This window comes from Saccoglossus kowalevskii, chromosome 22, assembly GCF_978046115.1.
Source record: "Saccoglossus kowalevskii chromosome 22, keSacKowa6.1, whole genome shotgun sequence".
In the NCBI taxonomy this organism is placed as follows: domain Eukaryota; kingdom Metazoa; phylum Hemichordata; class Enteropneusta; family Harrimaniidae; genus Saccoglossus; species Saccoglossus kowalevskii.
Window position 1 is genome coordinate 25,469,117 of NC_140662.1, and position 21,343 is coordinate 25,490,459.

General features: G+C 36.8%; 1 protein-coding gene across 1 annotated transcript in view; it reads left to right on the forward strand.

The window, feature by feature from the left end:
• Nucleotides 1–21,343, forward strand: part of LOC100367237 (titin) — a 405,512-nt gene that overhangs the window by 150,385 nt on the left and 233,784 nt on the right. Inside the window, exons 131-163 of the mRNA XM_085495847.1 lie at nucleotides 283–579; nucleotides 738–1,031; nucleotides 1,292–1,594; nucleotides 2,229–2,531; nucleotides 3,168–3,470; nucleotides 4,065–4,364; nucleotides 5,139–5,441; nucleotides 6,120–6,422; nucleotides 6,804–7,103; nucleotides 7,215–7,517; nucleotides 7,790–8,092; nucleotides 8,305–8,607; nucleotides 8,735–9,037; nucleotides 9,247–9,549; nucleotides 10,024–10,326; nucleotides 10,476–11,078; nucleotides 11,206–11,508; nucleotides 11,764–12,063; nucleotides 12,374–12,676; nucleotides 13,395–13,697; nucleotides 13,982–14,284; nucleotides 14,692–14,994; nucleotides 15,333–15,635; nucleotides 16,001–16,303; nucleotides 16,782–17,087; nucleotides 17,355–17,657; nucleotides 17,951–18,247; nucleotides 18,372–18,674; nucleotides 19,010–19,312; nucleotides 19,591–19,887; nucleotides 20,006–20,305; nucleotides 20,536–20,838; nucleotides 20,985–21,287. Of these exons, the coding sequence (XP_085351973.1) occupies nucleotides 283–579; nucleotides 738–1,031; nucleotides 1,292–1,594; nucleotides 2,229–2,531; nucleotides 3,168–3,470; nucleotides 4,065–4,364; nucleotides 5,139–5,441; nucleotides 6,120–6,422; nucleotides 6,804–7,103; nucleotides 7,215–7,517; nucleotides 7,790–8,092; nucleotides 8,305–8,607; nucleotides 8,735–9,037; nucleotides 9,247–9,549; nucleotides 10,024–10,326; nucleotides 10,476–11,078; nucleotides 11,206–11,508; nucleotides 11,764–12,063; nucleotides 12,374–12,676; nucleotides 13,395–13,697; nucleotides 13,982–14,284; nucleotides 14,692–14,994; nucleotides 15,333–15,635; nucleotides 16,001–16,303; nucleotides 16,782–17,087; nucleotides 17,355–17,657; nucleotides 17,951–18,247; nucleotides 18,372–18,674; nucleotides 19,010–19,312; nucleotides 19,591–19,887; nucleotides 20,006–20,305; nucleotides 20,536–20,838; nucleotides 20,985–21,287 (10,263 nt within the window). The remainder of the gene's footprint in view (nucleotides 1–282; nucleotides 580–737; nucleotides 1,032–1,291; nucleotides 1,595–2,228; nucleotides 2,532–3,167; nucleotides 3,471–4,064; nucleotides 4,365–5,138; nucleotides 5,442–6,119; nucleotides 6,423–6,803; nucleotides 7,104–7,214; nucleotides 7,518–7,789; nucleotides 8,093–8,304; nucleotides 8,608–8,734; nucleotides 9,038–9,246; nucleotides 9,550–10,023; nucleotides 10,327–10,475; nucleotides 11,079–11,205; nucleotides 11,509–11,763; nucleotides 12,064–12,373; nucleotides 12,677–13,394; nucleotides 13,698–13,981; nucleotides 14,285–14,691; nucleotides 14,995–15,332; nucleotides 15,636–16,000; nucleotides 16,304–16,781; nucleotides 17,088–17,354; nucleotides 17,658–17,950; nucleotides 18,248–18,371; nucleotides 18,675–19,009; nucleotides 19,313–19,590; nucleotides 19,888–20,005; nucleotides 20,306–20,535; nucleotides 20,839–20,984; nucleotides 21,288–21,343) is intronic.

Genomic DNA, 21,343 nt, shown 5'->3' on the forward strand with positions numbered 1-21,343 from the left:
ATGGTCTTAAAATCCCAAGACAGACATAGATTTCTAAAAATGCTAATACATATGAGTGAATATGTGGAAAAATGGTTAGTGATTAACTTGGAGTGTTTTGCTAGAGTCCATGCTTATTCATAAAAGAAATCAATAAATAAATTACAGTTACATACGTCCTTTGATAAAATACATCTCACAGCTTTATTATTATTATCCCTTTGTAATTTAGGTTCTGTCAATTCTTAAATATGATTTTATGTTGCCATTAATTCAAAATTTGTCATACTATTTTCATATCAGATGAACCAAAGGTTACAGTTGAACCTAAATTTATGGAGATCACAGTGAAAGCAGAAACCAAAATTGTTGTTGAGTCTAGCTTCACCGGTGCTCCCGCTCCAGAATCTGAATGGACTAAAGATGGAAACAAACTGGATGTGACTGATGATCGCATCAAAGTACAGGCTACCAAGGCGATGAGAGGAAACACCACACTGACTATCAACAAGGCCAAGAGAAGTGATAAAGCTACTTACACTGTTACTGTGTCTAATGATTTGGGAACAGACTCTGTCAATGTTGTTGTCAATGTTTTAGGTAAGAGTGATGTACTGCTCCAAATATAAAATGTTGTTTGGGAATTGTACTGATTCACATTTATAAGCATTTACAATTTTTTGTAAAATTTGTATCAAAAATAGTTTACTCCCAAATTTGTTATTAAACACGTTTTTTTGGAAATATGTTATTTACAGACAAACCAACTCCACCCACCAATCTCAAAATCAGTGAAATTACACCTGAGACTGTCACCTTGAACTGGGAGCCCCCAGAAGATGATGGTGGCGATGTCGTCACTGAATACACCATTGAGAAGCGTGATACAAAACGAGCAACATGGTCTGATGCTGGAACGACTTCAGATCTCACTTTCCAAGTCAAGAAATTGATAGAAGGCAATGAGTATGTGTTCCGTGTTAGTGCTGTAAATAAACATGGTACAAGTGAACCTACTCAAACATCTCCAATCATTGCTAAACACCAATTTGGTAAGTATGTGTTCATTGAAATATAAATCAGATAATTTTATGAAAAAATGTTAAAGCTTTGACATTTAATTTGGGCCTCAACATACATCTGCATGATATGTTGACACTTTTTATAAGCTATTAAATATTTGTGATGATTCAATGAAATTTGACAAACAGGCAACCATTTTTGTCAAAAAGACGAAGAAGAAAAAACACTTGTGTCCACTATGAATCATGTTATTTGTTTATAAAATATCCCCTCTGTGTTACCTCTATAGATGTACCAATGCCACCTACTAAACCTGAAATATCTGATGTGGATCGAACAGTAATGACAGTCACATGGTCACCACCAGAATTTGATGGTGGTAGTCCAGTCACAGGCTACTTTGTTGAAAGATGTGACACTGCAAGAGATAGATATATCAGAGTTAACAAAGACAGCATTACAGAAACCAGCTTGATTGTCCATGACCTGGTTGAAGGAAATGAATATGTATTCAAAATTTATGCTCAAAATGAAGCTGGACCAAGTAAACCTTCTCCAGCATCTGATCCAAGAATTGCAAAACCACCATATGGTATGTATTTCTAGTAGCCCCTGTGCCAAGTTCACAAAGTTTTGATAATGCACCATTTATATATACACTGTGGATGCAATACATGAAATATCTAAAAAGCTTCTGTACTGATAAGATGAAACAGACAAGTTTGGATTTTTTATTAACTAGGCTCTTTTGTGAATCTTAACATATAACAATCAGTGTCATCTTGGGTACACTGGGCATACAAACAACCCATGCGTTTCTAAAGGGAAACAGCCATGAAAATTTACTATGGAATACTTTTTTTTCACTTGGAATTAATTTTCACCATTTTCGCTGAAGGAATGATTCAGTGAAAATAAAATCCAGCGAATATACCTTTTTTCTATATTTTACAACTTGTCAAATATCAGTGAAAATAAATTCCATACAAAACGCCAAAAAAGTCCGTTCAGTGAAAATTAAATCCAGCTAAAATAAAATATTTTACAGTATTCAACTTGTCAGAAAATCTCCCCTTCTAGTTGCAAATCAACACTAGTACTTTCAGCTGCCTAGCAGCTAGAATACTCATCAAACGATAATGTGACCATATTCTATGAAGAAATGATTGTTCATTTTATGCTTTGCAGTGAGTGCACTATTTGACAGATTCATTTAATTTTTACAGATGCACCTGAAGCACCAGGTAAACCTGAAACAGAGAACATTGAACGTACTGAAATGAAAGTATCTTGGACACCACCAGAGAATGACGGCGGATCACCAATCACAGGATACATCGTTGAGAAATGCGATGTCGCTAGAGATCGTTGGGTGAAGGCGCATAAGGAAACTGTTCTAGAAACTGAGTTGCTTGTGAAAGATTTGATGGAAGGCAATACTTATAAATTCAGAGTCTTTGCAGAAAATGCAGCAGGACTAGGACCAGCTAGTAAACCATCAGAACCAAGGATTGCTAAACCACCATATGGTAAGTATAGCCACATATTTTTCCATATACTCTTTTGAAAATTACAATTCTGATTCAGTTCTGCCATGTTCCAATTTAAAATGACATTTGAGTGAACGTTGACTAAAACCTAGCTTTGTTTAATCTTATAAATGCCTTCAGGATGTAAAAATCTTTGTGTAATAAACAATTCTTAGTTCTTTGTGTTTTAGTTTAAATAGGTTTGACTGAATATAAGAATGGCATATGCTTTTTTGGTTTATATTAAAAATTATTGTAGTACTTAGTCAAGGCTCTTTTTAAATTAAAGCAAGGCTGTCATCAGAACTGTTTTTGTTCAGTTCTATTATTGTTTACTGGTTGCTCTTTACTTACATCATACACACCATGTGCTATATGCAGTTCAGAACAAAATCATTGCCAATGGGCTCACTGTCATAAAACTATTTTATCTCAACTAGAAAACTATGACCAAGCATAACACATATTAAGTAAATGTGCAACTGACTAAAGCATATCTCTAAAAACTGGTTGCTATTAATATTGTTTTGTGATCCCTGCCAATGTACATGCACTTTTCTGAAGGCAGTGCCTAAATAATTAATTGAGATATAAAAACAAAAATACTTGACATGATTAAATTTTGTTCTAATGCAGATCCTCCAAGTGCTCCTGGTAAGCCAGAAACCAGTGATGTAGATGCCACAGTGATGACAGTCACATGGACAACACCTGAAACTGACGGTGGTTCTCCAATCACAAGTTATATTATTGAAAGGAGAGACACCTTCTCAACTAGATGGGTTAAAGTTAACAAAGACATTGTGCTGGACAACAGTTACAAAGTTACCAACTTAGTTGAGGGAACAGAATACCAGTTCCAGATCATGGCAGAGAACAAGGCTGGTGTTGGCCCCGCCAGTGAACCATCAGATCTACGGAAGGCTAAACCACCATATGGTAAGTGATAATGATTATATTTGAGCATGATGTTACCTGATACAGTGCATGTGAAATTAAGCCTCTGTATCCCTGTAAGTGTGAATACCGTAGGTGGAGGACAATAACATCTATAGTAAGTGTTTTAGTGTTTTTGTATCTGCTAATATCAATAAATGCTGTTAAGACATCCTCAATTTTCACATTATTAGCATGTGATAGTGAGATTGATGGACCTCACCAACTTGTCACAGCTGTTTGAACACATCCAATTGACTCAAATTCTAAATTTCCACAAATTTCCCGAGGAAAATTCAGTTTATATAACTCCTGCTGCATAGATACATAGATGATAGAAGTAAAAAAAAACTTGATATATCCATTTTTGAAGGAGATTATTCTTTATTTAGAATAGCAGAACATAAAAATTAGAATTATATCATTAATATGAGTCATCTTTTTACAAACGCATGATGATACTACCAATTTACTGCATGAGTAAATATGATTGTGCACTTTGCTGCATGATGAGCACGTTGATCTTAATCGCATGAAAGGTAAGGTAGTCAAACTACATAGGAGAAATATACAACCTATCAATATTTGACATCACAGATGCACCAGGGCCACCTGGAACTCCAGAAGTATCTGATGTAACAGAGAACTCCATGAAATTAACATGGACTGCCCCAGAAGATGATGGCGGTGCCCAAATTTCTGAGTACATGATAGAAGTGAGAGAACAGTCTTCCAAACGATGGAAGGTCATCATGGAAGGCATTACTGATTTGACTTTCAATGTGACAAAATTGATTGAAGGAAACACTTATGAATTTAGAGTATCAGCTAAAAATGCCGCTGGTTTTGGTGAGCCTAGTGCACCATCTGAACCTAGAGTGGCTAAACCACCGTATGGTGAGTCTTATCTATGATTTATAGGCATGCTGCAATTTGCATGTTTATGGTGAATCAATCACCTTTATCTTTCTGCATAAATGTCATATAGAGACTTTCCTAGGGTGCATGGTTCTGAAAAATATTACTTTATCCAAAACACCCAGACTCTTCCAGTGCTATTGTCTATTACAATTTCAAATTTGGTTTATATTCTTGGACTAGTAAATTTTGAAAATATTATTTATGTAAAATTTTTCCATTTTGCTGCAACATTTTCATATTAGTTACAAACAAGTTCAAAATTTTAAGTGTTTTAGTCAAGTGTATGACATAAGCAATTTCAATCAACTTGGCTATGTTATTCTTATTTCTGATGAGCTTTTTAGTGCTTTTACCATAGGTGACTAGAGAAATAATTTGAACTTATCAATTAATTGTAGCAAAATAAGTGTGCAAATTCACTACCATACTTGGCATTTAGCTGTTGAGAACACAAGACTGTACTTACCTATATGGCATTTATGTGTACCGATATATAGAATACTTTATTTTCGCTTGGAATTTATTTTCGCTATTTTCGCTGAAGAGATGATTCCGTGAAAATAAAATCCAGCGAATATACTTTTTTTTCTATATTTCACATTAAACTCATGAAAAATCAGTGAAAATAAATTCCAAGCAAAACGCCCAAAAAGCCTTTTCAGCGAAAATTAATTCCAGCGAAAATAAAGTATTCCACAGTATATGGATATAATTATGGTAGCACTGATATCACTTGCACTCTATCTACAGACCCACCAAATGCACCTGGTAAACCAGATATCACGGCTGTAGACAGCACAGAAATCACCATCACTTGGACACCACCAGAGAATGATGGTGGTTCACCAATCACAGGATACACTATAGAGCGATGTGATATCAGCAGGAAGAGGTGGATCACATGCAATAAACAAACCGTTACTGAGACCACATTCACCATCACTGAGTTGATTGAAGGCAATGAGTATCAGTTCAGAGTAGCTGCTGAGAACAAGGCAGGAGTTGGAGATATGAGTGAACCCAGTGATGTCACTAAAGCTAAACCACCATATGGTTAGTAATTCACATGCACTCTTTTCACAGTATTCAATCATAAGATCTTTCTGTTTAGACATTTTATAATATATCAGTGATTTTTAAGATAAAATATGCAACTTAGATAATCATGTACTGGGATATATTGCTATAAAAATTCCAGTCTTTAAGAGATTCATGTATGTAAATTCAAACTCGTGCTGATTAACAATTGTACCACAGAATGTAATAGAAAAGTTGATTTGTGGAGAGCTTATTGATTTATTGAGGCAGAACTTGTAATGCATGCCTATGAATAATATGCAAGGATACTTTCAAAAACTGCTTGAGCTTGAGTTTTTCCTCACTCATTAATATTTGCATTAATATTACGTCATTTATATTTGCATTAATATTTCTAGAATTGTACGTTTTTTGTGTGATTCTGTCATCATCCAGGATTTTCATTGCATAATACCAGTTGCATCTTTTATCTTCTAAACACTTGATGTATGCCATTGTCCATATTTGGACATTGGGTGATGTAATAGTATCAAATATAATGTCTCTGATCCTGCATATTTGCTACTTTATTGACTACACGTATAATTTTAGGTAAATTTAGAGCGTAAAACTGAAACATTGAAAGATGCATAACATTGTATACATGTATCATCTCACATGGTAATTTCAATGATTTATGTCTTAAATTATCAGATGTTCCTACTGCTCCTGGCAAACCTGAAGTAACGGGCACAATGCCTACTTACATCACCATCACATGGGCAGTACCAGAATCTGACGGAGGATCTCCCATCACCAATTACGTCATTGAGAAACGAGACACTACAAGAGATAGATGGGTGAAAGGAAGCAAGGAAGTCATCACAGATACAGTGTTCAGTGTTCCCGATCTCTTAGAAGGCAACGAATATGAGTTCCGAGTTGCTGCTGAGAACAAAGCTGGTATTGGAGCATTCAGTGAACCATCTGACAAAGCTGTAGCTAAGCTACCATATGGTAAGTCAGTGTAGCTGATATATTTATACTACATTTCATGTGTGAAATATAGGCCAACGAATGTCCATTAATTATTAAATTGTCCAAAAAATGGTCTACATTAGAAAAAACATTGATACAGTACTGTAGATGTTGTAGCACATGCTCTCTGTAAATGACCTTTTCAAACAATTTTGAATTTATCAATTGGGTTTGGTGGAATTAAAATCCCACCAAAACACAATTATTTTATTTGTAATAGATGTACTTCTAATTAATTGCAGTAATATGTTTCACAAATATTTTGTATGATAATTAATTTCTGATAATAATTACTCGCTTGACCTGGTTTATTCAAGTCTTTTGTGTTCTGAACATGTTTTCATTTCTGCTTACTTAAAGATGTACCAGAAGCAGCGGGTAAACCTGAGGTTCTCAATGCTGATGCCACTGAAATGACAATTGAGTGGACACCACCAGAAAAAGATGGTGGCAGCCCAGTTATTGGTTATGTGATTGAGAAACAGAAAGATGGTGGTAGATGGCTGAAAGTGAATAAAGATATAGTCCCTGAGCTGACCTATACAGTACAAGAATTGGTTGAAGGCTCTGAGTATCGATTTAGAGTCAGTGCACAGAATGCAGCTGGAGTTGGTAAACCAAGTGAACCATCAGATCCAAGAATTGCCAAACCACCATATGGTAAGTACAATCCCATTCATTTTTTTAAGACATTTGCTTCAATCTGTTCTTTGCTTCCTGTCTACTCTTCTTTTTTCTTCATCTGCTATGCCTCTGATAACTTTCTCTTAGATGTCCCTACTGCACCTGGTAAGCCTGAGACTTCTGATGTTGACAAGACTGAGATGACAATCACGTGGACACCTCCACTCTCCGATGGCGGTTCTGAAATTTTCAACTATATCATTGAGAAGCGAGAAACCAACGTGACTCGCTGGGTTAAAGCTACCAAAGTCACTATTACTGAGTGTACCTACAAACTGACTGATCTGAAAGAGGGTCTTAAATATGAATTCAGAGTTAGTGCAGAGAATAAGGCTGGTGTTGGACCAGTTAGTCCTCCATCTGATCCAAGAATTGCCAAACCACCTTATGGTAAATATATCTATCTTAAGCCACCTTGCATTCTTTTGAATCATAATTCTTCTTCAGCAGTGCAGCTTCACAATTCTTCATCTTTGAACACTGTTAATGTTTTCTTCTCAAATATTGCACATTTTTCTGTAAATTCTTATTATTGTTTATTCTGAACCAAATTATGTAGATTTTATGTTATAAAAAATTTAATTTTTGGGCTTAAAGGGTTAACCTGTACTTCATTGCATATGTATTGTAAATCTTTCTTTAAACCTTGATTCTTTTTATAGACCCACCTTCAGCTCCTGGAAAGCCTAAGATTACAGATATTGACAGCAATCATATGACTCTAACATGGACTGTTCCTGACAACGATGGTGGCAGTGAAATTATTGGCTATGTTATTGAGAAATGCGACACAAATAGAGACAGATGGCTGCGTGTGAATAAAGAATTAGTTAAGGAACTTACTCTGACGGTGACAGATCTCATTGAAGGAAATGAATACATCTTCCGAGTTGCTGCTGAGAATAAAGCTGGCCTGGGCAATTATAGTGAACCATCAGATCCTAAAGTTGCCAAACCACCATATGGTAAGTTGGGCTGGCATATTTAATTAAGTTTTCATAAAACGTAAGAATAAATTTATATCTGTGTGATTTGGATTTATTACCTAGTCCATAGTTGTACGGAACTTCAGATGTATATATCACTACAATTGTGGTTTCTGTCTGTTATTGCTTAAGTTTTTCTGACTGGGCATTTGTGTGATATATTTATTCATAATTATAATTAATACCCACAGACCTTCCTGAGGCACCAGGCAAACCTGAAGTTGAGAACCTAGACAAAACATCTATGAATTTGACATGGGCACCACCTAAGAGTGATGGCGGAAGTGCAATCTTTAACTATGTAATTGAAAGAAAAGAAACATCTTCTAGTCGATGGGTTAAAATCCACAAAGATACATGGGTTTCTACTGAATTCACAGTGTTGGACTTGATAGAAGGCAATGAATATGAATTCCGTGTTGCTGCGGAGAACAAAGCTGGTGTTGGCAATTACAGTGAACCATCAGATCCAAGGATTGCCAAGCCACCATATGGTATGTGTTATCCTTAATTCACAATGTAGCTCATGAAGCTTGTTTGTCTATCGGGTGACATTATATAAAGTATATAGGTAATATAGGAAATGGAACAGCAATTTTAACTCATCTCTCTTACTTCTAGATGTGCCTGGTCCACCAAGCAAACCAATACTCGGTGAAATTGATCGCACAGTAATGACTGTGACATGGACTCCACCAGAATCTGATGGTGGTTCTCCAATCATCGGTTACTTTGTTGAAAAGAAGGAACAATTCAGTAGTCGCTGGACTAAAGTCACTGACATTGTAGTATCAGAACTGACACTGAAGGTCTCTAATTTAACTGAAGGCAGCTTGTATCAATTCCGTGTTTCTGCTAATAACAAAGCTGGTACTGGAACACCAAGTGAACCAACTGAACCTACCATGGCCAAACCACCATATGGTAAGTTGATTAGGTTATATTAGATTAAATTAGAAATTAGAATAGAATTGATTTTGGTTCAACTGTAAGAACATACCTATCTGAAATGCTTGCATTGTGATATTGTTCAGTGTTAATGATACTAATGGAAAATATAGGTATTGATTATTATGGATTATAATGTTTATCAGTGTATTTCATTGGCTGTCAACATTTTTAATTGCCTTTAGATCCACCAGAACCACCTAGTCGACCTGAAGTCAGTGATGTCACTGCTGAAACCATGCACCTGACATGGAATCCACCAGACAATGATGGTGGTTCACCTATCACTGGATACTTCATTGAAAAACGAGATGTCACCAGAGACAGATGGTCAAAGGTCAACAAAGATGCTGTCAAGAATCCTAAATTGACGGTTGAGAATTTGACGGAAGGTACAACCTATGAATTTAGAGTCAGTGCTAAGAATGATGCTGGTGTTGGTAACCCAAGTGAACCATCTGTACCTACTAAAGCTAAACCACCGTATGGTAAGTTTTAATTCAAGTATTGGTAGGTATTTGCATGATATCAGAATACACTGGAGGCTAACATTGCATGGATATTCGAGTAGAGTGTACGTGTGATTTTGGAGATGATGCATGTGTTTTGTATTGGATGAATAAGTCAAATTCCATGGTTGAATATTTTTCAACTGAAGATAATGCTTGTACAATGCGACTTCAACTAAAACGATGTTACAGCATGATCTACTAAAAATGAGACCTTTTTTGCTGATAAACTTGACACGCATAGCATGTTACATAAACGTGTCGACTGCAGATAAAATTAGCAAGTGTTACTGCATGCCTTCACCCTGGACGCGTGACTGTTTACCACTACCTTGGAGATAGTGCATTTAGTTAAAAATACTATACTGCATGTGCTTTGGATAGCTAACTCCAGGTAAGATGTTGTGATTATAAGGAAGACATCCAGTAAGGTTCATATTGATATTACAATAGATATACCAGAGTCACCTGGTAAACCTGATGTTACTGATGTCACTGCATCGACTATGACCCTTACGTGGGCAGCACCTGTATCCGATGGTGGCAGTCCCATTACCACATATGTCATCGAAAGCAAGGACTCCTTTTCCACAAGATGGAATAATATCACTAAAGACAAGATCACAGATCTGACATACACTGTTTCTGGTCTCATGGAAGGATCTGAGTACCAGTTCCGTATCAAAGCACAAAATGCTGCTGGTCTGTCTAAACCTAGTCAGCCTTCAGATCCTGTTATTGCCAAGCCTCCATTTGGTAAGTTTTCCTATCAGACCACATAGCTTTCTTCCAATAAAATTTGTTTTATTTATTATATTCACTTACTATTATCAGATTATGATTTTTTTAAATATTATACGCATGCTTTGTAATTCAGTTTCTTACTCTATTCAATCTCTTTATAGTTGTACCTGGTGCACCAAGTAAACCAGTTATCTCTGATGTAACAGCCATGAGCATGAAACTAACATGGAATGCCCCAGGTAGCGATGGTGGTTCTCCTATCACTGGCTATTCTGTTGAGGCAAGAGAACGTCTTGGAACATGGACAGTCATCACACTGGATGCAGTACAGGAAACCAGTTATACAGCTACAAGTCTCATTGAAGGCAAAGTATACGAGTTCCGTGTCTCAGCCCAGAACAAAGCAGGTCTTAGTAAACCCAGTCCGCCATCAGATCCAACAGAAGCAAAAGATCCAATTGATCCTCCCTGTCCACCTGGCAAACCAGAACCAACTAACATTAGTGGTACTGAGATGAAAGTCACATGGTCCATGCCAGAGAATGATGGTGGATCTCCCATTATTGGATACATTGTTGAACGCTGTGAAACAGCTAGAATGAGATGGATGAAGTCAAATACAGACCTTGTGAAGGAAACCACTTATCTTGTCCAGGATTTGATTGAAGGAAACACCTATACATTTAGAATTATAGCAGTTAATAAGGCTGGTGAAAGTGAGCCAAGTGAACCATCAGAACCAAAGGTTGCCAAACCTCCATATGGTAAGTTGTCTACTATTGCTTTTTCAAACTTTTTATCATAGGATTGTTGAGAAGCCAAGCCAATATATTTGCATCCAATACATGTTTAGTATAATCTGTGTATCTGTTGTGTACTTGCTTTCTCTAGATGTACCGGAACCACCTAGCAAACCTAATATCAGTGATGTTGATGCTACTCAAATGACTCTGACCTGGACACCACCTGAACACGATGGTGGATCACCAGTTACAGGATATATTATTGAACGTAAAGATAGCATGAGCATTAAGTGGGTGAAGGCTGTTCGAGATGTAGTGACTGACACAACAATCACTGTTAAAGGTCTTATTGAAGGAACTGAATACCAATTCCATGTTGCTGCCCAGAACAAAGCTGGAACCGGAAAGTTTGGTGAACCATCAGATCCAAGGATTGCCAAACCACCATATGGTAATAATCCTCATAGAATACTTCTCATATTCTCTGTTATTCTGTTCTGTCTCAAATTGTTTTTGATTCCTCTTTTATAGAGCGGTTACTTTCACACTATTGATTGGTTCAGCATGTAATGAGTTTAAGCAACATTTAATATGTTTTCAGAATGATGTATATATCAAATATGAGACAATGGAATACAGTCATTAAATCATTACTGTTAGCATATTACGACTGCTCAGTATAACACACATTGTTCTTGTTTCTCAGACATTCCAGGTCCACCAGGAATGCCTTCTGTGACATCAGCGGACAGCACATGGATGACTTTAACATGGTCTCCTCCAGAAGATGACGGCGGTGCAGAAATCACCAATTATATAGTTGAGATGAAGGAAGGATTCAGTACAACATGGAAGAAAGTAGTGAGAAATGTCTCTGATACAACACATACTGTAAAGAATCTCACTGAAGGAAATGAGTATGAGTTTAGAGTCAGTGCTGAGAACAAAGCTGGTGTTGGACCACCAAGTGAACCATCCACTCCAAGGGTGGCCAAACCACCATATGGTAAGCTTACTAGTTACTCATCAAAAATCATAATACTATGTCCGCATTATGTTTTTTTTTTCTCTCTATTGCACCATAGTGCACATTGTTGATGAAACCTAGCTCATTTCCAGTATTGTGATAAAAAGTGATTAGAAATATAATAAGCTATGCAGACAAGATTTCTTTAATATGAAGACAGTTTAATAGTGATGTCTATATGGCTACTATTACAATTATCCTAAAAGAAGAACCACAAAATATTGCATCACTTCTGTACAGGCCATTCATTATGCCACTGTAATGTGTATTCATGTCTTTGCTATCCCAGATGTACCTGGTCCACCTGGTAAACCAGATGTTACTGAAACTGACAAGACAATGATGACAATAACTTGGACTCCTCCAGAAGAGGATGGTGGAAGCCCACTTACTGGATATGTTATTGAGAAATGTGACATCAGTAGAGACAGATGGACAAAAGCTAATAGGATTACTGTAACTGAGTCAACATTCCAAGTTACTGATCTCATTGAGGGACAGAAGTACATATTTAGAGTCAGCGGTGAAAACAAGGCTGGAGTTGGTAAACCTAGTGAACCATCAGAACCAAGAATTGCCAAACTACCATATGGTAAGCTTTTTCGTGTTGGGTTAGGAATGTTAAAATATAACTTAATAACACATGCATTTGTTATTATTTTGTGAATAAAACTTTATATACAAATTAATCATTGTCTGTATTTGCATGCTTTTATTTGTATGTCTGCAACTATTTTGCCTAATCTGCATGTGACGGTTGGTTTATAGAAAAGTTGTGTAAATGAGAGTGCCTGTCCCTGTTAACAATTAATCTAGCATGTGTGTGTTTTATTTTATTATAGTTTTACTGAAACTTGTGTCAATGAACTTCAGTGTTTTCTCTAAATTTTAAATGGAAATAGGAGATGCTAAAATCTCTTTTAGAGAAAACTCTGTAAATTTTGGGCCTGTTTGGAAAGGATATAAGAAACATATTTGAATATATATATTTATATTTATTTAAAAAAAAAACAATCTATGCATTTATATGTTTTTTAACATCCATTTAATATATTCATTGGTAATTGCAAATATGAGCATTTATTTGGCATTGACTAATGACATTGCTGATTTTTGGCTTAAAAAGAGTTTGTTGATATGCAAGAGATGAATAATTTCAGATGTTGTTATACATAGTATGTGTATTTGCAAGTATATGTTATCATTGTACTAACTGTGTGATGTAATATGTGGCATGTTGATAATATACATGTATATTGTGTTAGCCTCCAATGTTGAATGATAATCTATGCAAATTATCTTGTAACCAGATGTACCAGATGCACCTGGACAACCAGAAGTGAGCAAGGTTGATTCCACTGCCATGACATTGACATGGGCAGCACCTGACAATGATGGTGGTAGCCCTGTGACTGGTTATGTCATTGAAAAGAAAGATGTGACAAGCACTCGCTGGGTTAGAGTTAATAAAGACATAGAGATTGATACTACTCTAAGAGTTACTCAGCTTATTGAAGGCACAACTTATGAATTTAGGGTCAGTGCTCAAAATAAGGCTGGGGTCGGTAAACCAAGTGAACCATCTAAACCACAAAAAGCTAAACCTCCATATGGTAAGATTGAGAATTTATTGGCATGCTTGTTGTATCTGCATGGTGAATAAATACCAATTCCAAAATCTGGTATTAACTACCAATGTTAAAACTGTTAAAAGCAATTTATAGAATTCCTAAAACTATATCTCAAATAAAGACTCAGTGTCAGTTGGTGTACCTTGTGTTCACTGTCTGTTTTGTTAATATTCCAAGTTACTGTGTGAATGTAACCTTGTGTTGTCATGAAAGTAAACTTAGAGATGATTTACAACTGATTTCCATGCATTGTCCAATCTTTATAGATGTTCCAGATGCGCCAGGAAAACCTGTACCAACCCAGATCAGTGGTACACAGATCAAACTGACCTGGACTGAACCTGAATTTGATGGTGATTCTGAGATTTTCAATTATGTCATTGAGCGTAAAGAAATTAGCTCATCTAGGTGGATGAAAGCAACACGAGAGTCAGTTGCTGATTTAACGTGTACTGTTAATAGTCTAACTGAAGGAACTGACTACGAGTTCAGAGTTGCTGCTGAGAATAAAGCAGGTGTTGGTGCTCCAAGCAAACCATCTGATGTTGTCAGAGCTAAACCACCATATGGTGAGTGCCATGCATTTAATAGTATCTGATTATCAAGTGTTGAGAAATAAAGACTCAAATCCAGTAAATATTAATCATTCCTGCTTTGAGTCAAGATGGATTGTGCCCATGTCAAATTGTGAAAATATGTGATAAATATATAACTGTTTTTATCTAATTGTTTGGTTTTATGCAAGGCTATTCTTCAGCTACTAATCCCTGAATGGATTGGTGTGTTTTTTACTGAAATTCTGAACAAATAGATTAGGGTTAATCAATGTCAAAATGGTGACCAGTTGGACTGCCTAAAGGTGGCTACTATAGTCAGGTGGCGATTACATAAAAAGTATTACTAACACAAATTTGCTGTATTGCAATTCTTGGGAAATATTATGATAATTATAATATCTGTTTCTTACTTCATAAAGATGTACCTGGTCCACCAAGTACTCCAGATATCAGCAAGGTTGACAGTACCCAGATGACCTTAACCTGGACAGCACCTGAATCTGATGGTGGCTCACCAATAACTGCATACATTATTGAAAGATGTGATATCAGCAGAAAACGATGGATGAGAGCAAACAAAGATGGTGTCACTGACACCACATTTACTGTTACTGACCTTATGGAAGGCAATGAATATCAGTTCAGGGTTTACGCTGAGAATGCTGCTGGTGCTGGACCACCTTGTGAGCCAACAAAACCAAGAAAAGCTAAACCACCTTATGGTAACTATTTTAAATTTCAGATGATTCCAAACAAAAGTTCAAAAACACAAAACAATATCAGTCTGAAGGCATATCACAAAGAAATGATGTCAGTCAGTGTTGATGAGTTGTGGTGTTTCTCACTAAAGTTCCTGATACCAACCACTATTAAACTTAATATTCCCTACCACATTACAGTTTCTGGCAATTTCAAGCCTGTATTGTACATTAATGGCAAAAGTTCATGTAGCTGTATGTGGTGTAGCTGTAGTTGCTTGTGATGTAAAAAAAAATATTTAATATGTAAATTTTTAGAATTTAAAGATAAATATGTTTTATTTCTTAATTCTTGCTTGCAGATGAACCAGATGCACCTGGAAAACCAAAGGTTGTGGACTCTACCAAGTCATCCATCACAATCACATGGACTGAACCAGAGAATGATGGTGGTTCTCCTATCACTGGATACTACATTGAGAAGTGTGAAACCAAGCATGATCGATGGATGAAAGTTTCCAAATTAGCTGTCAGTGAAATGACGTATACAGTGCCTGGCCTTATCGAAAATAGTCAATACATATTTAGAGTGTCAGCAGAAAATAAAGCTGGTATCAGTAAACCAAGCGAGCCATCAGATCCTACTTTGGCCAAATTACCATATGGTAAGTGCCTCTCTTGTCTAAATAGTTACAGACAGATAAACCTTACATAACAATACAGGATTCATAGTCACACTGCTTCTGTTCTAGCACTTTAAAGCACATGTATTTTTAATATCAAGTACATTACACCCATTCCATGTATTGAATTTTGGCTTAATTTTTTAAATACATTTTTGACAAGTATTTCTCAATTGCTTGGTTTATCAAAAACTATCTACTAGTGTTACTAGGTATTTTTTCTGCAAAATATAAGACATATCTCTCATCTTACAAATAGAGTAAATTTTATGTTAAGTATATCAGGCAAAATAATTGTCTTGCTGTCCCTGTAGTACATATTTTTCTCCTTTTTTTCCTGTTCTTAGATGTGCCAAGTGCGCCAGGAAAACCAGATATTACCAAAGTAGACACCACAGAAATGACATTAACATGGGCTGAACCAGATACAGATGGCGGTAGTCCAATTGTTGGATACTTGATTGAAAAGAAGGAGAAATTCAGTAGCCGATGGACGAGAGTGAAAGAATCTTTAGTTACCGAAACAACATACACTGTAGCAGACTTAAAAACTGGATCAGAATATCAATTCCGAGTTGCTGCTGAGAATAGGGCTGGTGCTGGTAAACCCAGTGAACCATCAGATCCTAGAATTGCCAAGCCACCATATGGTATGTTAATTTCATTAGAATTGAATATGACAGTAAAAGTGTTAACATATCAGTCACCTACTCAATAATATCACCAAGAATGAGGCAGCTGATAATGTGTTTCATGTTTTACACCAGTTTTATTCTAACATTGTTTCGATATGTTGCTATACTATTATTTTTTAGGAACTCTAATTATACGATTCATGTTATACTATTCTATAACAGAAATTTAAATTAATACAGAACGTGAAAGAATGTTAATTAATTTTTGTTATGTAATTACAATAATTTTGTTTTCTTGTCCGTTTTTGATCAGAATTGTTCCCATCTAAATTTTAGTCAGTATATTTCATGCAAAATGTTAGGATATATTATTTATTGTATTAAGGATTTTATACTTACTTTTGCCTTTCAAAGAAGTAATTGTTTAATCTAACATCACCTGTTGCTATATTTCTGTTTCTCATTATTAATGTTTGATTGATGTTATTTTCAGATGTACCAGCTCCTCCTGGTAAGCCATCCGCTACGGATATCCAAGCTACTAAAATGACACTGACTTGGGCACCACCAGAAGATGATGGCGGTTCCAAAATCATTGGATACGTTGTTGAAAAATGTGATGTCAAGCACAGAAGATGGTCTAGAGCTCACAAGGAAGAACTTGTGACCGATACATCTGTAACAGTCTATGAATTGAATGAAGGCTCAGAATATATCTTCCGAGTATCTGCCGAGAATGCTGCTGGTGTTGGTAAACCGAGCCAACCATCAGATGTCATCAAAGCAAGACCACCCTACAGTAAGTGTATTATATGTAACCACATTTATGTAAATCAATTAATATTGACCCCTGCACTATCCATGCTCAGGAAACAGTGATGAAATACTTTAAATCTTGAAAATGACGATGATAACAAGACAGACATATGTACCTTTCCCTCTGGAAAATAGGCATCAAATAATTCTTAATTTACAGCTTTAAAATAGCTGAACATTAGATAGATGGGCAATGCTTAGAAAGCTTCTTTTATATGAATGTCTTCATAACTTTTTTCTTGATTTCCAGATGTTCCAAGCGCACCTGGTAAACCTGAGGTTATTGACACCACACTGACATCAGTGACCCTAACATGGACACCACCAGAGGATGATGGCGGTGCTCCTTTAGAAGGATACGTCATTGAAAGATGTGATGTTGGTAGAGACAGATGGATAACTGCTAACAAAGAAACATGCTTAGAATTGGAATATACAGTAACAGGTCTGTTTGAAGGCAATGAGTATCTATTCCGTGTCTGTGCTGAAAACCTTGCTGGTATTGGTAAACCCAGTGAGCCAACTGGACCAACTAAAGCCAAGTTGCCATATGGTAAGTCTATGGTCCTCCATGTTTTGTGTTTCTATTCTGGTAGCTGTTTTATGACAGAACAACTCATGGAACAATTTGATCTTACATCCTTGGTTTGATTTCTAGTTTTTTCACTTGAAAGTGTCATTGAAACAATACAATACTTGATGCCCAGCATCATTTATAGATTATTAATTTGACTGACCCCTCAACAGTTAAAAAAAAATGCATACTGCTAGGCTTGCAGAAACCCTATTTGTGAGAATGGCATCCAAGAATGTGTTAGTGTGATTCCAATTCTTCTCCAATTGTAGATGCACCAGATGCACCTGGAAAACCAGACATCAGTGAGGTTACAGCATCATCTTTGACTCTAACCTGGACACCACCTGACCATGATGGTGGAAGCGACATTACCAAATACGTGGTTGAGAAGAAAGAGAAGTTTAGTACAAGATGGGTAGCAATTGGAAAAGTTTCTGAAACAACATATAATGTGGAAGACCTCATTGAAAGCAATGAATATGAGTTCCGTGTTGCTGCTGAAAATAAAGCAGGTGTTGGAAAACCAAGTAAACCAGCTGGTCCAGTTGTTGCCAAGCCACCATACAGTAAGATCACTTTTATATATTGTCATAATGAATTATTTTTACCTCACAATAAGCATCACAATAAGTGTCTATCTATGACAATTTGAACTACATATGTCATCTCTTTCTTTTGTTCCATTTACAGATGTACCAGATGCACCTGGAACACCAGACGTAACAGCCACATCTCCAACAGCAATCAGCCTTAAATGGGCAGAGCCAGCATCTGATGGTGGAAGTCCAATCACTGGCTACTTCGTTGAACGCAAAGATGCTTTCAGTACCAGTTGGGTACGTGTGAACCGTGAGAGAATGTCAAAACTTGAACTGACTGTTGAGGAACTTGTCCAAGGTCAAGAATATGAATTCAGAGTGTTTGCTGAGAATAAAGCTGGCCTGAGTAAACCCAGTAGTACATGCGGACCAGTGAAGGCCAAACATCCATTTGGTAAGTGATTTACTTAATAATAATAGAATCACCTAATGATTTAGATATTGCCTGTCCATCGTGACAGCTACTTTATTCCCTAATTTATTCCATTAGTAAATTCTTCTCATGTGTACCTTGAATGTTTGAGAAGAATTGTGGGAGGAAGTACACATGTAATCCTTACTATCTTTGTGCAATCTGGATTTTTTTGTTTTCTACTGAAAACTGACATCCTGAATATTTTATTTGGTGTAAATGGATCATCAACATATCTTAAGAATGTACCGGTTGGCGGATCTACATCTGCATGTCACAAAATATAATTGGTCATTGTATGTAACTCACCATTGTAGATGTACCAGATTCACCGGGTACTCCCAAAGTGTCCGACATCAATTCAACTCACATGACACTTACCTGGACAGCACCATTGAGTGATGGAGGCAGTGAAATAACTGGATACTTTATCGAAAAGAGAGAAGGTTATATGCCCAAGTGGATTCGAGTAAACAACATTACAGTCAGTGAGCTGACATTCCAAGTTGACAACTTAACTGAAGGAAATGAGTACACATTCCAAGTTACAGCTGAAAATAAAGCTGGACCTGGTAAACCAAGTGAACCATCCAAACCTGAAAAGGCTCGACCACCCTATGGTAAGATAGCATGCTGACTGATGCATGAAGTCCAGTGTTCCTGTTTTATATGTCTACCCTTCCAGGCTGGAGCATGCTATTTTAAGTTATTCTTTCTGCTTGATCTGTATTGAGTTCCTCCTTCCAGACATATTCATATCTCAATTTCTCAGTCCATATACATCTTCTCATACTTGAATTTCTAGCTTTAACATTATTTCCATGCTTGCCTAATGTGGTTTACTTGCATGATCAGGAAACCAATTATTATTGACCACGGGTATGGAATTTGTTCCCAGATGTTGCAGGAGCACCTGGCAGACCAGTCGTTAGTGACATCAAATGCACATCAATGAAACTGACCTGGGAACCACCTACATCTGATGGCGGTAGCAAGATCACAACTTATATTGTGGAAAAAATGGAAGGAATAAGTAGTCGATGGATACGAGTGAATAAAAACGAAACCACTCTGGAAAATGAATATGTTGTAACTGGTCTTTATGAAAACTCAGACTACAAATTCCGAATTGCTGCTGAGAACAAAGCTGGTGTTAGCAAATACAGTGAATCATCTGACTTGCAAATGACATATGGTTAGTTTTTAGGATATGCTATTGCTGCTTTTTTATACACTTCAGCATTTCATTCTTTAATTGTCAAATCATGCTGCCTTTCACTTTTCACACCTTCAAACCTCATTTCTCTGCTTAGATGTGCCTACAGCTCCTGGCAAACCTTCTGTGACTGATGTGAACGCCACCTCAATATCCCTCACTTGGACTCCTCCATCAACAGATGGTGGAAGTCGAATTACTGGCTACGTACTAGAACTGAAGGAAAAGACTTCCTCAACATGGACAAAACTTGATGCTGACATTAAGACAACTTCACACACTGTTTCCGATCTCAAAGAACATGTAGAATATGAGTTCCGTGTCTCTGCTGAAAATAAAGCAGGCACCAGTCCACCAAGTGCAACTGCTGGACCAACTGAAACCAAACCAAAGATTTGTAAGTCATCTCCACCTTCCAGCTGATGCATGAAGCATGGGATTGTCAAGAAATATATAAATTTTAGTGGTCATCATTGTAGTAATGCCTATTTTGTATATGGACATATAAATGGACAAAAAATACTGCTCTCTGAATCAACTTTGCCTCCATTAAATATCTCAACATCCAACATGGTCATATTACTGTTTTGTTTAATAATATAATCATTTGAACTTTCTGTTCTTCAGATCCTCCTGGTTGCCCTGGCATTCCTGATGTTACGGCCTTTGACAGTACAGAAATGACATTGACTTGGACACCTCCTAAAGAAGATGGTGGCAGTGAAATCACTAGTTATCATGTTGAGAAATGTGACACCAAACGAGGAAGATGGGTCAAAGCAAACAAGAACAATATCAGTAATACCACCTTCACAGTGCCAGATCTCCTAGAAGGTACTGAGTATCAGTTTAGAGTCGCTGCTGAAAATGCTGCTGGTGTTGGTGAATACAGTGAACCATCAAAAACACAGATTGCAAAACCACCATATGGTAAGTTCTTTGGGGAGATTTTAAAATTGATCTTATTGCACAAGTGCTTCATTTTACACTAACACTTGGTGAATCGGTTTTCTTGGTCTCATTACTCTATCCTTCTGTTTCCTGCTTTTCTCTCTTGGGATGGTTATCACTAACAGATGTACCTGGCCCACCTGTTAAGCTTGAAATCATTGCTGTGGACAGTACGCAAATGACATTGACTTGGAGTCCACCTGATAGTGACGGTGGGAGCCCCGTAATCAACTATGTTGTTGAAAAGAGAGAGCAGTTCTCAAGTCGATGGAGCAAATCTAGCAGAGAGACCATAACAGAACTCAAATACACGGTGAAAGAACTGGTGGAAGGATCTCAGTACGAATTTAGGGTTATTGCAGAGAACAAAGCTGGTTTAGGTAAACCAAGTGATGTGGCTGGTCCTAGAGTTGCTAAACCACCATATGGTGAGTCGGTCACATAGTCTGCATGATATTATTTGGTCACTATCACGTCTCCATAC